A 13850-nucleotide genomic window follows, 5' to 3' on the forward strand; every position below is an offset into this window, starting at 1 on the left:
AATATTCTAACTTTTCCAACACCTAGCTTACAGGCACTTTACTATAATTTCGTTCTCTCTCTCTCTCAGATCATCATTCTTGCAAATTAAATATGTATTTCTAATCCTCAATACATACAGAATCTAATGGGAATATTCTAATTTTTCCAAAACCTAACTTACAGGCACTTTTCTATAATTTCGTTCTCTTTCCCAGATCATCATTCTTACAAATTAAATATGTATTTCTATTCCTCAATACATACAGAATCTAATGGGAATATTTCTATAATTTCGTTCTAATCCTCATTCCACAAATTAAATATGTATTTCTAATCCTCAATACATACAATATCTAATGGGAATATTCTAATTTTTCCAAAACCTTGCTTACAGGCACTTTTCTATAATTTCGCTCTCTCTCTCAGTTCTTCATTCTTGCAAATTAAATAAATATTTCTAATCCTTAAATACATATAGAATCTAATGGGAATATTCTAATTTTTCCAAAACCTAGCTTACAGGCACTTTTCTATAATTTCGTTCTCTCTCTCAGTTCATCATTCTTGCAAATTAAATAAATATTTCTAATCCTCAAATACATAAAGAATCTAATGGGAATATTCTAATTTTTCCAAAACCTAGCTTACAGGCACTTTTCTATAATTTTGTTCCCTCTCTCAGATCATCATTCTTACAAATTAAATATGTATTTCTAATCCTCAATACATACAGAATCTAATGGGAATATTCTAACTTTTCCAAAACCTAGCTTACAGGCACTTTTCTATCATTTCGTTCTCTCTCTCAGATCATCATTCTTGCAAATTAAATATGTATTTCTAATCCTCAATACATACAGAATCTAATGGGAATATTCTAATTTTTCCAAATCCTAGCTTACAGGCACTTTTCTATAATTTTGTTCCCTCTCTCAGATCATCGTTCTTACAAATTAAATATGTATTTCTCATCCTCAATACATACAGAATCTAATCCTCAATACATACAGAATCTAATGAGAATACTCTAACTTTTCCAAAACCTAGCTTACAGGCACTTTTCTATAATTTCGTTCTCTCTCTCAGATCATCATTCTTACAAATTAAATATGTATTTCTAATCCTCAATACATACAGAATCTAATGGGAATATTCTAACTTTTCCAAAACCTAGCTTACAGGCACTTTTCTATAATTTCGTTCTCTCTCTCTCAGATCATCATTCTTACAAATTAAATATGTATTTCTAATCCTCAATACATACAAAATCTAATGGGAATATTCTAACTTTTCCAAAACCTAGCTTACAGGCACTTTTCTATAATTTCGTTCTCTCTCTCAGATCATCATTCTTGCAAATTAAATATTTATTTCTAATCCTCAATACATACAGAATCTAATGGGAATATTCTAATTTTTCCAAATCCTAGCTTACAGGCACTTTTCTATAATTTTGTTCCCTCTCTCAGATCATCATTCTTACAAATTAAAAATGTATTTCTCATCCTCAATACATACAGAATCTAATCCTCAATACATACAGAATCTAATGAGAATATTCTAACTTTTCCAAAACCTAGCTTACAGGCACTTTTCTATAATTTCGTTCTCTCTCAGATCATCATTCTTACAAATTAAATATGTATTTCTAATCCTCAATACATACAGAATCTAATGGGAATATTCTAACTTTTCCAACACCTAGCTTACAGGCACTTTACTATAATTTCGTTCTCTCTCTCTCTCAGATCATCATTCTTGCAAATTAAATATGTATTTCTAATCCTCAATACATACAGAATCTAATGGGAATATTCTAATTTTTCCAAAACCTAACTTACAGGCACTTTTCTATAATTTCGTTCTCTTTCCCAGATCATCATTCTTACAAATTAAATATGTATTTCTATTCCTCAATACATACAGAATCTAATGGGAATATTTCTATAATTTCGTTCTAATCCTCATTCCACAAATTAAATATGTATTTCTAATCCTCAATACATACAATATCTAATGGGAATATTCTAATTTTTCCAAAACCTTGCTTACAGGCACTTTTCTATAATTTCGCTCTCTCTCTCAGTTCTTCATTCTTGCAAATTAAATAAATATTTCTAATCCTTAAATACATATAGAATCTAATGGGAATATTCTAATTTTTCCAAAACCTAGCTTACAGGCACTTTTCTATAATTTCGTTCTCTCTCTCAGTTCATCATTCTTGCAAATTAAATAAATATTTCTAATCCTCAAATACATAAAGAATCTAATGGGAATATTCTAATTTTTCCAAAACCTAGCTTACAGGCACTTTTCTATAATTTTGTTCCCTCTCTCAGATCATCATTCTTACAAATTAAATATGTATTTCTAATCCTCAATACATACAGAATCTAATGGGAATATTCTAACTTTTCCAAAACCTAGCTTACAGGCACTTTTCTATAATTTCGTTCTCTCTCTCAGATCATCATTCTTGCAAATTAAATATGTATTTCTAATCCTCAATACATACAGAATCTAATGGGAATATTCTAATTTTTCCAAATCCTAGCTTACAGGCACTTTTCTATAATTTTGTTCCCTCTCTCAGATCATCGTTCTTACAAATTAAATATGTATTTCTCATCCTCAATACATACAGAATCTAATCCTCAATACATACAGAATCTAATGAGAATACTCTAACTTTTCCAAAACCTAGCTTACAGGCACTTTTCTATAATTTCGTTCTCTCTCTCAGATCATCATTCTTACAAATTAAATATGTATTTCTAATCCTCAATACATACAGAATCTAATGGGAATATTCTAACATTTCCAAAACCTAGCTTACAAGCACTTTTCTATAATTTCGTTCTCTCTCTCTCAGATCATCATTCTTGCAAATTAAATATGTATTTCTAATTCTCAATACATACAGAATCTAATGGGAATATTCTAACTTTTCCAACACCTAGCTTACAGGCACTTTACTATAATTTCGTTCTCTCTCTCTCTCAGATCATCATTCTTACAGATTAAATATGTATTTCTAATCCTCAATACATACAGAATCTAATCCTCAATACATACAGAATCTAATGAGAATACTCTAACTTTTCCAAAACCTAGCTTACAGGCACTTTTCTATAATTTCGTTCTCTCTCTCAGATCATCATTCTTACAAATTAAATATGTATTTCTAATCCTCAATACATACAGAATCTAATGGGAATATTCTAACTTTTCCAAAACCTAGCTTACAGGCACTTTTCTATAATTTCGTTCTCTCTCTCTCAGATCATCATTCTTACAAATTAAATATGTATTTCTAATCCTCAATTCATACAGAATCTAATGGGAATATTCTAACTTTTCCAAAACCTAGCTTACAGGCACTTTTCTATAATTTCGTTCTCTCTCTCAGATCATCATTCTTGCAAATTAAATATTTATTTCTAATCCTCAATAAATACAGAATCTAATGGGAATATTCTAATTTTTCCAAATCCTAGCTTACAGGCACTTTTCTATAATTTTGTTCCCTCTCTCAGATCATCATTCTTACAAATTAAATATGTATTTCTCATCCTCAATACATACAGAATCTAATCCTCAATACATACAGAATCTAATGAGAATATTCTAACTTTTCCAAAACCTAGCATACAGGCACTTTTCTATAATTTCGTTCTCTCTCTCAGATCATCATTCTTACAAATTAAATATGTATTTCTAATCCTCAATACATACAGAATCTAATGGGAATATTCTAACTTTTCCAACACCTAGCTTACAGGCACTTTACTATAATTTCGTTCTCTCTCTCTCTCAGATCATCATTCTTGCAAATTAAATATGTATTTCTAATCCTCAATACATACAGAATCTAATGGGAATATTCTAATTTTTCCAAAACATAACTTACAGGCACTTTTCTATAATTTTGTTCTCTCTCCCAGATCATCATTCTTACAAATTAAATATGTATTTCTATTCCTCAATACATACAGAATCTAATGGGAATATTTCTATAATTTCGTTCTAATCCTCATTCCACAAATTAAATATGTATTTCTAATCCTCAATACATACAGTATCTAATGGGAATATTCTAATTTTTCCAAAACCTTGCTTACAGGCACTTTTCTTTAATTTCGCTCTCTCTCTCAGTTCATCATTCTTGCAAATTAAATAAATATTTCTAATCCTCAAATACATATAGAATCTAATGGGAATATTCTAATTTTTCCAAAACCTAGCTTACAGGCACTTTTCTATAATTTCGTTCTCTCTCTCAGTTCATCATTCTTGCAAATTAAATAAATATTTCTAATCCTCAAATACATACAGAATCTAATGGGAATATTCTAATTTTTCCAAAACCTAGCTTACAGGCACTTTTCTATAATTTCGTTCTCTCTCTCAGATCATCATTCTTACAAATTAAATATGAATTTCTAATCCTCAATACATACAGAATCTAATGAGAATATTCTAACTTTTCCAAAACCTAGCTTACAGGCACTTTTGTATAATTTCGTTCTCTCTCTCAGATCATAATTCTTACAAATTAAATATGTATTTCTAATCCTCAATACATACAGAATCTAATGGGAATATTCTAACTTTTCCAACACCTAGCTTACAGACACTTTACTATAATTTCGTTCTCTCTCTCTCTCAAATCATCATTCTTGCAAACTAAATATGTATTTCTAATCCTCAATACATACAGAATCTAATGGGAATATTCTAATTTTTCCAAAACCTAACTTACAAGCACTTTTCTATAATTTCGTTCTCTCTCCCAGATCATCATTCTTACAAATTAAATATGTATTTCTAATCCTCAATACATACAGAATCTAATCCTCAATACATACAGAATCTATTGAGAATATTCTAACTTTTCCAAAACCTAGCTTACAGGCACTTTTCTATAATTTCGTTCTCTCTCTCAGATCATCATTCTTGCAAATTAAATATTTATTTCTAATCCTCAATACATACAGAATCTAATGGGAATATTCTAATTTTTCCAAATCCTAGCTTACAGGCACTTTTCTATAATTTTGTTCCCTCTCTCAGATCATCATTCTTACAAATTAAAAATGTATTTCTCATCCTCAATACATACAGAATCTAATCCTCAATACATACAGAATCTAAGGAGAATATTCTAACTTTTCCAAAACCTAGCTTACAGGCACTTTTCTATAATTTCGTTCTCTCTCTCAGATCATCATTCTTACAAATTAAATATGTATTTCTAATCCTCAATACATACAGAATCTAATGGGAATATTCTAACTTTTCCAACACCTAGCTTACAGGCACTTTACTATAATTTCGTTCTCTCTCTCTCTCAGATCATCATTCTTGCAAATTAAATATGTATTTCTAATCCTCAATACATACAGAATCTAATGGGAATATTCTAATTTTTCCAAAACATAACTTACAGGCACTTTTCTATAATTTTGTTCTCTCTCCCAGATCATCATTCTTACAAATTAAATATGTATTTCTATTCCTCAATACATACAGAATCTAATGGGAATATTTCTATAATTTCGTTCTAATCCTCATTCCACAAATTAAATATGTATTTCTAATCCTCAATACATACAGTATCTAATGGGAATATTCTAATTTTTCCAAAACCTTGCTTACAGGAACTTTTCTATAATTTCGCTCTCTCTCTCAGTTCATCATTCTTGCAAATTAAATAAATATTTCTAATCCTCAAATACATATAGAATCTAATGGGAATATTCTAATTTTTCCAAAACCTAGCTTACAGGCACTTTTCTATAATTTCGTTCTCTCTCGCAGTTCATCATTGTTGCAAATTAAATAAATATTTCTAATCCTCAAATACATACAGAATCTAATGGGAATATTCTAATTTTTCCAAAACCTAGCTTACAGGCACTTTTCTATAATTTCGTTCTCTCTCTCAGATCATCATTCTTACAAATTAAATATGAATTTCTAATCCTCAATACATACAGAATCTAATGAGAATATTCTAACTTTTCCAAAACCTAGCTTACAGGCACTTTTGTATAATTTCGTTCTCTCTCTCAGATCATAATTCTTACAAATTAAATATGTATTTCTAATCCTCAATACATACAGAATCTAATGGGAATATTCTAACTTTTCCAACACCTAGCTCACAGACACTTTACTATAATTTCGTTCTCTCTCTCTCTCAAATCATCATTCTTGCAAATTAAATATGTATTTCTAATCCTCAATACATACAGAATCTAATGGGAATATTCTAATTTTTCCAAAACCTAACTTACAAGCACTTTTCTATAATTTCGTTCTCTCTCCCAGATCATCATTCTTACAAATTAAATATGTATTTCTAATCCTCAATACATACAGAATCTAATCCTCAATACATACAGAATCTATTGAGAATATTCTAACTTTTCCAAAACCTAGCTTACAGGCACTTTTCTATAATTTCGTTCTCTCTCTCAGATCATCATTCTTGCAAATTAAATATTTATTTCTAATCCTCAATACATACAGAATCTAATGGGAATATTCTAATTTTTCCAAATCCTAGCTTACAGGCACTTTTCTATAATTTTGTTCCCTCTCTCAGATCATCATTCTTACAAATTAAAAATGTATTTCTCATCCTCAATACATACAGAATCTAATCCTCAATACATACAGAATCTAAGGAGAATATTCTAACTTTTCCAAAACCTAGCTTACAGGCACTTTTCTATAATTTCGTTCTCTCTCTCAGATCATCATTCTTACAAATTAAATATGTATTTCTAATCCTCAATACATACAGAATCTAATGGGAATATTCTAACTTTTCCAACACCTAGCTTACAGGCACTTTACTATAATTTCGTTCTCTCTCTCTCTCAGATCATCATTCTTGCAAATTAAATATGTATTTCTAATCCTCAATACATACAGAATCTAATGGGAATATTCTAATTTTTCCAAAACCTAACTTACAGGCACTTTTCTATAATTTCGTTCTCTCTCCCAGATCATCATTCTTACAAATTAAATATGTATTTCTATTCCTCAATACATACAGAATCTAATGGGAATATTTCTATAATTTCGTTCTAATCCTCATTCCACAAATTAAATATGTATTTCTAATCCTCAATACATACAATATCTAATGGGAATATTCTAATTTTTCCAAAACCTTGCTTACAGGCACTTTTCTATAATTTCGCTCTCTCTCTCAGTTCATCATTCTTGCAAATTAAATAAATATTTCTAATCCTTAAATACATATAGAATCTAATGGGAATATTCTAATTTTTCCAAAACCTAGCTTACAGGCACTTTTCTATAATTTCGTTCTCTCTCTCAGATCATCATTCTTGCAAATTAAATATTTATTTCTAATCCTCAATACATACAGAATCTAATGGGAATATTCTAATTTTTCCAAATCCTAGCTTACAGGCACTTTTCTATAATTTTGTTCCCTCTCTCAGATCATCATTCTTACAAATTAAAAATGTATTTCTCATCCTCAATACATACAGAATCTAATCCTCAATACATACAGAATCTAAGGAGAATATTCTAACTTTTCCAAAACCTAGCTTACAGGCACTTTTCTATAATTTCGTTCTCTCTCTCAGATCATCATTCTTACAAATTAAATATGTATTTCTAATCCTCAATACATACAGAATCTAATGGGAATATTCTAACTTTTCCAACACCTAGCTTACAGGCACTTTACTATAATTTCGTTCTCTCTCTCTCTCAGATCATCATTCTTGCAAATTAAATATGTATTTCTAATCCTCAATACATACAGAATCTAATGGGAATATTCTAATTTTTCCAAAACCTAACTTACAGGCACTTTTCTATAATTTCGTTCTCTCTCCCAGATCATCATTCTTACAAATTAAATATGTATTTCTATTCCTCAATACATACAGAATCTAATGGGAATATTTCTATAATTTCGTTCTAATCCTCATTCCACAAATTAAATATGTATTTCTAATCCTCAATACATACAATATCTAATGGGAATATTCTAATTTTTCCAAAACCTTGCTTACAGGCACTTTTCTATAATTTCGCTCTCTCTCTCAGTTCATCATTCTTGCAAATTAAATAAATATTTCTAATCCTTAAATACATATAGAATCTAATGGGAATATTCTAATTTTTCCAAAACCTAGCTTACAGGCACTTTTCTATAATTTCGTTCTCTCTCTAAGTTCATCATTCTTGCAAATTAAATAAATATTTCTAATCCTCAAATACATAAAGAATCTAATGGGAATATTCTAATTTTTCCAAAACCTAGCTTACAGGCACTTTTCTATAATTTTGTTCCCTCTCTCAGATCATCATTCTTACAAATTAAATATGTATTTCTAATCCTCAATACATACAGAATCTAATGGGAATATTCTAACTTTTCCAAAACCTAGCTTACAGGCACTTTTCTATATTTTCGTTCTCTCTCTCAGATCATCATTCTTGCAAATTAAATATGTATTTCTAATCCTCAATACATACAGAATCTAATGGGAATATTCTAATTTTTCCAAATCCTAGCTTAAAGGTACTTTTCTATAATTTTGTTCCCTCTCTCAGATCATCGTTCTTACAAATTAAATATGTATTTCTCATCCTCAATACATACAGAATCTAATCCTCAATACATTCAGAATCTAATGAGAATACTCTAACTTTTCCAAAACCTAGCTTACAGGCACTTTTCTATAATTTCGTTCTCTCTCTCAGATCATCATTCTTGCAAATTAAATATTTATTTCTAATCCTCAATACATACAAAATCTAATGGGAATATTCTAATTTTTCCAAAACCTAGCTTACAGGCACTTTTCTATCATTTCGTTCTCTCTCTCAGTTCATCATTCTTGCAAATTAAATATGTATTTCTAATCCTCAATACATACAGAATCTAATGGGAATACATAGCTTACAGGCATCATTCTTAGAAATTAAATATGTATTTCTAATCCTCAATACATACAGAATCTAATGGGAATCTTCTAATTTTTCCAAAACCTAGCTTACAGGCACTTTTCTATAATTTTGTTCCCTCTCTCAGATCATCATTCTTACAAATTAAAAATGTATTTCTCATCCTCAATACATACAGAATCTAATCCTCAATACATACAGAATCTAATGAGAATATTCTAACTTTTCCAAAACCTAGCTTACAGGCACTTTTCTATAATTTCGTTCTCTCTCTCAGATCATCATTCTTACAAATTAAATATGAATTTCCAATCCTCAATACATACAGAATCTAATAAGAATATTCTAACTTTTCCAAAACCTAGCTTACAGGCACTTTTCTATAATTTCGTTCTCTCTCTCAGATCATCATTCTTGCAAATTAAATATGTATTTCTAATCCTCAATATATACAGAATCTAATGGGAATATTCTAATTTTTCCAAAACCTAGCTTACAGACACTTTTCTATAATTTCATTCTCTCTCTCAGATCATCATTCTTGCAAATTAAATATGTATTTCTAATCCTCAATACATACAGTATCTAATGGGAATATTCTAATTTTTCCAAAACCTAGCTTACAGGCACTTTTCTATAATTATAAATTCTCATATTTAATTTTCCCATACAGAATATTCCCATTAGATTCTAATCCTCAATACATACAGTATCTAATGAAATTATAGAAAAGAAAAATTAGAATCTTTCTGTTTGAGAAATTGATGATCCCATTAAATATGTATTTCTATTCCTCTATACATACAAATCTAATGGGAATATTCTAATTTTTCCAAAATCTAGCTTACAGGTACTTTTCTATAATTTCGTTCTCTCTCTCAGATCATCATTCTTACAAATTAAATATGTATTTCAAATCCTCAATACATACATAATCTAATCCTGAATACATACAGTATCTAATGGGCATATTCTAATTTTTCCAAAACCTAGCTTACAGGCACTTTTCTATAATTTCGTTCTCTCTCTCAGATCATCATTCTTACAAATTAAATATGTATTTCTAATCCTCAATACATACAAAATCTAATGGGAATATTCTAATATTTCCAAAACCTAGCTTACAGACACTTTTCTATAATTTCGTTCTCTCTCTCAGATCATGGTTCTCAAGGAGAGTGGGGATTACACTAGCCAATCTGATGTTAGTGAGGAAGAAGAAGGTGACATTGAGGAGGAAGAGGAGGCCCTGGAGGGAGATTTATTGATGATTAGGAGAATGATGGGTAGTCAAATGAGTCCTTTAGAAAGAAGCCACAGGGAGAATATTTTCCACACAAGGTGTTCCATCAATGGAAAGGTTTGCATGGTGATTATTGATGGATGGAGTTGCGCTAATGTGGCTAGTGCTAGATTAGTGTCAAAGCTAAATTTAGACACTAAACCACATCCTACGCCATATAAACTCCAGTGGCTTAGTGAGGATGGAGAGGTGCAAGTGAGGCAGCAAGTAGAAGTGGAGATTTCCATTGGAAAATACAAAGATAAGGTGCTATGTGATGTAGTTCCAATGGAGGCCAGTCACATACTTTTGGGAAGGCCTTGGCAATTTGACACTAAAGCTTTCCATGATGGCTATTCCAATAAGATCTCTTTTGTGCACCAAAATAAAAAGATTGTCCTCAAGCCTTTGAGTCCTAAAGAGGTGTGTGAGGATCAAATGAGGATGAGAGAAAAGATTTCTTTGGAGAAGAAAGAAAGTGATCTTGAGAAAAAGAGTGAACAAAAACTTGAGAAAAAAAAAAGTGGAAAGAAAAGGAGCGAAACACTTGAGAGAAAAGAGAGTCTTTTGGCAACAAAGGGTGAGGTGAAGAGGTTATTCCTTGCTAAACAGCCCCTTTATCTAATGTATTGCAAAAATCAGATTTTAAACACTAACACTTTTGATGAATTGGAAATACCTTCTAGTGTTAAATCTCTTTTGCAGGAATTTCATGACGTTTTTCCATCAAGTGTACCAAGTGGATTACCACCTTTGAGGGGAATTGAACACCAAATTGATCTCATTCCAGGAGCTTCCTTACCCAATAGGCCAGCTTATAGGAGCAATCCACAAGAAACGCAAGAAATTCAAAAGCAAGTGGATGAACTCATGACCAAAGGATGGGTAAGAGATAGCATGAGTCCTTGTGCTGTTCCGGTAATTTTGGTCCCTAAAAAAGATGGGACATGGAGAATGTGTTCTGATTGTAGGGCTCTAAATAACATCACCATAAAATATAGGCACCCAATTCCTAAACTTGATGATTTGCTTGATGAATTGCATGGTGCAAGTTTTTTCTCTAAAATTGATTTGAAAAGTGGATATAATCAAATTAGAATTAGAGAGGGTGATGAATGGAAAACTGCTTTTAAAACAAAATATGGTTTGTATGAGTGGTTGGTTATGCCTTTTGGCTTAACTAATGCACCAAGTACTTTCATGAGATTGATGAACCATGTTTTAAGGGAATTTATTGGCAAATTTGTTGTGGTATATTTTGATGATATTCTTGTCTATAACACTTCTCTTGAATTGCATGTGGAACATTTGAAATCTGTTTTGAAGGTGCTTAAGGAAGAACAATTGTTTGCCAATCTTGAAAAATGTGTGTTTTGTACTGATCATGTTGTATTCCTTGGTTTTGTTGTAAGTTCTAAAGGAGTACAAGTAGATGAGGAAAAGGTTAAGGCCATCCAAGAATGGCCCACACCTAAATCCGTGAATGAAGTGAGAAGTTTCCATGGTTTGGCAAGTTTTTATAGGAGGTTTGTTAAGGACTTTAGCACCTTGGCAGCACCTCTTAATGAAGTAGTAAAGAAACATGTGGTTTTTAAGTGGGGAGAGAAACAACAAGAAGCCTTTGTTGCTCTTAAGCAAAGGCTAACCAATGCTCCCATTCTTGCCTTACCAAACTTTGCTAAATCTTTTGAAATTGAATGTGATGCTTCCAATGTTGGGATTGGGGCTGTGTTGTTACAAGAAGGCCATCCAATTGCTTATTTTAGTGAAAAGTTAAGTGGGGCTGCCCTTAACTTTTCCACTTATGATAAGGAATTGTATGCCTTGGTAAGAGCTTTGAAAACATGGCAACACTACCTTTTTCCCAAAGAGTTTGTAATACATAGTGACCATGAGTCCCTAAGGTATTTGAAGGGACAAGGCAAGCTTAACAAGAGGCATGCCAAGTGGGTGGAGTTTTTGGAACAATTTCCCTATGTTATAAAACATAAAAGGGGAAAAGGGAACATTGTGGCTGATGCTTTATCAAGGAGACATACATTGCTTTCCACTCTTGAAACTAAATTGCTTGGATTTGAATCTTTGAAAGAAATGTATGCTGCAGATGAAACTTTTGGTGAAATATATGCTGCATGTGAGAAACTATCTCAAAATGGATATTTTAAGCACAATGGGTTTTTATTTAAAGAAAACAAATTGTGTGTGCCTACATGTTCCATTAGAGAATTGCTTGTTAGTGAATCACATGGGGGTGGTTTGATGGGGCATTTTGGGATTAAAAAGACTTTGGAAATTTTACAAGAACATTTCTTTTGGCCTCATATGAAACGTGATGTGCAAAAATTTTGTGAACATTGTGTTGTGTGCAAAATGGCTAAATCTAAATCATTGCCACATGGATTGTATACTCCTTTGCCTACTCCTGAATATCCTTGGATTGACATATCTATGGACTTTGTTTTGGGACTGCCTAGAACAAAGAATGGCAAAGATTCTATTTTTGTGGTTGTTGACAGGTTTTCAAAAATGGCACATTTCATACCTTGCAAAAAGGTAGATGATGCGTGTCATGTGGCTGATTTGTTTTTCAAAGAAGTTGTGAGGCTTCATGGTGTGCCAAGGAGTATTGTAAGTGATAGGGATGCTAAATTCCTTAGTCATTTTTGGAGGACTTTGTGGGGCAAGTTAGGTACTAAATTATTATTTTCAACAACTTGTTACCCACAAACCGATGGACAAACTGAGGTAGTCAATAGAACTTTGGGGACCTTGCTCATGACTGTTTTAAAAAAGAATATTAAGTCCTGGGAAGCAAGTTTGCCTCATGTTGAATTTGCATATAATAGGGCTGTCCATAGCACAACAAATTGTTCACCTTTTGAGGTTGTGTATGGTTTTAACCCTTTGACTCCTCTTGATTTATTGCCTATGCCTAACATTTCTATTTTTAAGCATAAAGAAGGGCAGGCCAAAGCGGACTATGTGAAGAAGTTACACGAACGTGTGAAGGCTCAAATTGAGAATAAAAATGAGAGCTACGCGAAACATGCTAACAAAGGGCGAAAGAAAGTTGTGTTCCAACCTGGTGATTGGGTTTGGGTACACATGAGGAAGGAAAGATTTCCAGAACAAAGGAAATCAAAGCTTTTGCCAAGAGGGGATGGTCCATTTCAAGTACTAGAAAGAATCAATGACAATGCTTACAAGATTGAATTGCCCGATGAGTACAATGTTAGTTCCACTTTTAATGTTTCTGATTTATCTCCATTTGATGTAGATGATGGAGACTTTGATTTGAGGACAAATTCTTCTCAAGAGGGAGGGAATGATGAGGACATGGGCAAGGATTTAGGAGCACTCAAAGGACTTGGAGGACCAATGACTAGGGCAAGGACTAAAAGGGCCAAGGATGCTTTGCAACAAGTTGCGGCCCTTATTCTTGAAGAAATGCCCAATGATGAAGACAAGGCCAAGATGGTGAATTGTATCAAGGATTGTGAAGCCTAATTACTCCATTTTCTTAGTGGGTGTTTTTAGTACTTGTAATTAGTAAATAAAGGCCTAAAACTCTTGTTAAAGTGGCTTCCAACTCTTGTTTGGGCTGCACCACTTATTGG

At 31.7% G+C, this 13850-nt stretch overlaps 1 protein-coding gene across 1 annotated transcript; it reads left to right on the top strand.

Annotated features, from left to right (window-relative positions):
• The first annotated feature begins 10113 nt into the window (after positions 1-10113).
• On the top strand, positions 10114-13531 carry LOC145954937 (uncharacterized). The gene is made up of 5 exons (XM_083069630.1): positions 10114-11151; positions 11560-11966; positions 12750-12861; positions 13027-13464; positions 13511-13531. Exons 1-5 carry the CDS (start codon positions 10114-10116, stop codon positions 13529-13531), a joined length of 2016 nt encoding a protein of 671 aa, XP_082925756.1.
• The last annotated feature ends 319 nt before the right edge of the window (positions 13532-13850 follow it).

The sequence above is a fragment of the Cajanus cajan genome, chromosome 1, assembly GCF_000230855.2.
Source record: "Cajanus cajan strain Asha chromosome 1, NIPB_CcT2T_4, whole genome shotgun sequence".
NCBI lineage: Eukaryota > Viridiplantae > Streptophyta > Magnoliopsida > Fabales > Fabaceae > Cajanus > Cajanus cajan.